Raw genomic sequence first — 4,363 nt, 5'->3', positions numbered from 1 at the left:
GGGCGCGATCACGGGCCCGACACACCCCCCCGCCCTCCGGGGCTCCCCGTTCCTCCACTCAGGGAGCGGCCAAGGGAGCCAGAAGTGGGGAGGAGCACGGAGGGCGGTGCGAGGCTGAGCGAGGGGAGGGGAGGAGAAGCGCGCGACCTGCGCTCCTCACGCTCCGCCTCCAAGCCGGCAAGATGGCGGCCGCTGAGCCGCCCACTTCCCCTCCTCCGGCGAACACGTGACCCCGAGCGCTCTGCCCGGGGTAGGCCGAGCGGAAGGGAAAGGATTAGCAGGAGCGGAGTTGGCTCTTCCGGGGATGCTTGAGTCCTCGGGATGCTGGTGGCTTCGAGGGGGCGGGAGCATCTTTGCCTTTCCCCTGCCCGCAATCCTGTTAATTTACGTGGTGACAGAAATGGTTGTAAGTGATGGGAATATAAAAAACCTGCAAGGCGTTATGTGGGAGATTACGCACCTTGGCAAAAGCAACCGACGAAGTCCCGGCTCCCATAGAAGCCACACCACGGCCAACAATTTACTTTCTAGTTTGCCTCTTTTGCAGAAGTTGAAATTGAGGATGGGGAACTGCGGAATAGGGGCGATTCGGGAGCGAGAATCAAACCCAAAGCAGGCATCCGAGTAAAATTGTCGCCGTCTCAACCAGAACACTTATCGGGAACGTCGCTCACCGCTAGGGGTCCACATCGTGACAGCTAGGAGGCCTGGAGAGTTTTTGCAAGCGATTTGGAACCCTCCAGTGTGCGACCAGAATTTTCCTGGACACTTGGGTGCAGTGGTAGTCCCTGTATACTACTAAGTACAAAAGTTAAAAAATGAAGAAAGCAATGGTCAAAATATGAAAGAAAAATGTTGACGCTAAATTGAACTCTTCAAAATAAAGTACTAATGGCTTGAAAGTTTTCCTCTATTAACTAGAAACACAAAGCCTGAAATTGGTATGAAAATCAGGTTTCTGTTTGCAAAGAAGAGGCAAGACAAAGAAAAAATTACTTACAAAAGATTTCCTTTTTTTTTTTTTTGATAGAGCTGTGGGGCTTGTGGGATCTAAATTTCCTGACCAGGGGTTGAACCCTGGCCTGGCAATGAAAGCGCTAAGCCCTAACTACTGGACTGCCAGGGCATTCCCTAAGATTCTCATTTTCTAATTTATATTTTTCATATTAAATTTAGAGTCTGTCCAATTTCACATATTTGTATAATGGCATTTGCTTACCTCATAGCTTAGTAAAATTAAAATAAATTTTTACTAATTGATTTCTCTCACACCCATCTTTCTTTACTCAACATTACTTGCTTGCTCCCTATAGGCATTTGAATTTTCATTTGCTGACTTCGGATTTTGTGGCCTAAAGAGGCCTTCATCATGTCAAGATTCTTAATATATTCTTCCATATTTATTAACACTTTTAATGATTTTGTTTCCCATATTCAGTTTACATGGAATTTTATATATGAACCCTTGCATAGTCCATTAAATTAAATCTGAGATTATTTTTCACAGATGGATAGCCGATTTTGTTTGAAACATAAGTTGGGATTATCTGTATACTGGGAAGTCATCATGAGGGAATGCTGCTGCTGCTGCTGCTAGGTCGCATCAGTCATGTCCGACTCTGTGCGACCCTATAGGTGGCAGACCACCAGTTCCCCCTTCCCTGGGATTCTCCAGGCAAGAACACTGGAGTGGGTTGCCATTTCCTTCTCCAATGTGTGAAAGTGAAAAGTGAAAGTGAAGTCGCTCAGTCGTGTCCGATTCTTAGCGACCCCATGGGCTGCAGGCTACCAGGCTCCTCCGTCCATGGGATTTTCCAGGCAAGAGTACGGGAGTGGGGTGCCATTGCCTTCTCTGTATGAGGGAATGAGTTATCAGCTAATGAATGAACGCTGTCAAATGCCAGTTATCCACATCTCAATCCAGTTCTGTTGTTTTCTTTTAACTGTGTAATGTGACAGTAAAGAGCTTTCTTTAATGTGATTTCTCTGTGAAAAGAAAACTACCAGGATTGATGGTAGTAAAAGAAGTAAGAATAAAGCAATCTGAGAAAGTGATGGCTCTTAGGCAGAAAATATGAGTTATGTACAAGGTTTCTGAGCAGTCTAAAAACATATTTCATAACATGTGCGACAGAGACCTGCAATCAAAGATTTAGATACACTAGCTCAGCAGGTAAAAGTCCTATCAGAGAAGGGTGATGGCCTCTGTAAGTGAGGCTGCCATGTAAAATGTCCTGGAAATTGGTGTTAGTCATCTGTGAATGGTAAAGAACCTGCCAATGCAGGAGATGCTGGAAACGCCAGTTTGATCCCTGTGTTGGGAAGATCCCCTGGAGGAGGAAATGGCAACTCACTCTAGTATATTCTTGCCCTACAGTTTGTTGGGTTGCAAACAGTCGGATGCAACTGGGTGACTGAGCACTCGTGCACCATATCTGGGGCTCCTCTCATGCTTAACACCAAAAAAAGAATGCTTCCTTCCCCATTTCAAAAACGGGAGTCTTATGACTATTTCTAGTCACTACAGCTGTGAATGCAAGCACCTTGTATCGCCTCTGGGAAATCAAGAAAGAGTAGTTATAAAATGCTTTTTCTTTCCTTGCTGTGGAACTGAAGAAGCTACGTGCTCCAGAAAGTACAGCCTGTCAGCCTGGGTCCTAAGTGACTGTGTGGAACAGAGTACCAATTAAAACTCTGCCAGAGGTGTACACTCGGTCTTTACTATTCTGTGTATGAATTTTGATTACCCATTGCTTTTGGTGTGATCTAAGCAAATATGAAGAAAATGTGAATAGGTGTTTATAGCTCATTGGAGTCGATATATGCTAAATCAGGGATAGGTACACTGTATCAACTTTTCCTCTTCAATCCTTCTCTAATATTGAATAATTATTTTTATCAGGGGAGCTGGCCCCCAGGGTTAATAATTGGAAAACTCCCTTGCCTCCTCTTCACACCTGCCCTAAATATAATTCAACTCTTAACTTCATTCGAGCTAAAGGTTTGCCCCTCCTCTAGCTTTTGCCTGCTTCACGTGTGAGTCTTGCTGTGTGCCAAGGTGTGCCAAGTTTCTCCACATTCCTGGGCTTTACTCGTCAGAGTTTACTCCTGTCTTGCTGGCCAACTGCTATTTCTGAACCCCTCCCCCAGGGTTTGGTATAAGAGGAGAAGAGCTTAGGGGAAAGGGCCACAGCTTTTCCCAATTGGGGCAGGATGCTGTTATCTTCAAAAGTTGGTTCTCTGTGGACTTGGAGGACTCACAAAAGTTGGCTCTTTCTCTCTTGTGTGTGTCACTGTTGTGGGCTTTTTTTTTAGCTCTCTTACTGGGACCTAGGCAATGTCTCTCCTCTGGTTAACTGCCTATGACTCCTCTCTCCCCGCCCCCAAGTTCATGGCCTTCTGCAGGTTCTGTAAAATATACTCTCCTGAAGTTCATTTCCTCTCAGAGCATCCTTCATGGGAAGGACCTTTTTAATGACTCCAAGTCATTTCCTTCTAGGTATACTTGTCCACAGGACAACTCATGCATCTTTGCCCTACTGGCAAGAGCAGTGCAGCTCACTCTCCATGCAACCCACCTTACTCACCATCCCAGGAAAGCTGGTCAGCCAGCATTTTGCATATGGACTTCCTCAGGTGGGAGTTAGGACGTGAGTCCCTGTGGACTTTCTAAATCCAGGAGATCTAAGCCAAACATTCTGCAAGGTGCTAGTGGAGGTCTCTATCTCACTTGGCTCTGTGTGTGTGTGTGTGTCTGCGTGTGTGTTAGTCGCTCAGTCATATCCAACTCTTTGTGACCCCGTGGGCCATAGCCCACTAGGCTCCTCTGTCCTTGGAATTCTCCAGGCAAGAATACTGGAGTGGGTACCCATTCCCTTCTCCATGGGATCTTCCCGACCCAGGGGTCAAACCCAGGTCTCCCACATTATGGGCAGATTCTTCACGGTCTGAGCCACCAGGGAAGTCCCCACTTGGATTTAGGCAAAAGGGAAAAACCCCCCTCTACCTCCCCACAATTCTAATTCCCTTGTATTAATTCAGTGTGGATAATTATTAATAGTAATGCTGGCAGATGGGTTCACAGTCTCATCCCATCTCCCTTTGAAGTGGATGGGAGAAGAGGTTGCCTGGCATCTATTGTGTTGCTTTCTGCCTTTGAGACCTTTGCTGAAACTCCAGAGACAACAGGGAGCATCTAACTAACATCCTGTCACAACTCCTGTCTGTCGTCAATTCAAGAAACTCTTATTAGGACTTCCCTGATAGTCCAGAGTTCATCATGAGAAACGCTGGACTGGAAGAAACACAAGCTGGAATCAAGATTGCCGGGAGAAATATCAATAACCTCAGATATGCAGATGAC

General features: G+C 46.1%; 1 protein-coding gene across 1 annotated transcript in view; it reads right to left on the bottom strand.

Annotated features, from left to right (window-relative positions):
* The window catches only part of ZNF318 (zinc finger protein 318), a 27,348-nt gene extending 26,467 nt beyond the window's left edge, over nucleotides 1-881 (bottom strand). Inside the window, exon 1 of the mRNA XM_010863127.1 lies at nucleotides 461-881. Coding sequence (XP_010861429.1) covers nucleotides 461-496 — 36 coding nt within the window. The 5' untranslated portion in view covers nucleotides 497-881. The remainder of the gene's footprint in view (nucleotides 1-460) is intronic.
* Between the last annotated feature and the right edge of the window lie 3,482 nt (nucleotides 882-4,363).

Source organism: Bison bison, unplaced genomic scaffold (genome assembly GCF_000754665.1).
Source record: "Bison bison bison isolate TAMUID 2011002044 unplaced genomic scaffold, Bison_UMD1.0 scf7180017864487, whole genome shotgun sequence".
Lineage (NCBI taxonomy): Eukaryota > Metazoa > Chordata > Mammalia > Artiodactyla > Bovidae > Bison > Bison bison.
Note: the sequence above shows the minus strand (reverse complement) of the source record. Positions and strands in the feature narration are given on the sequence as shown.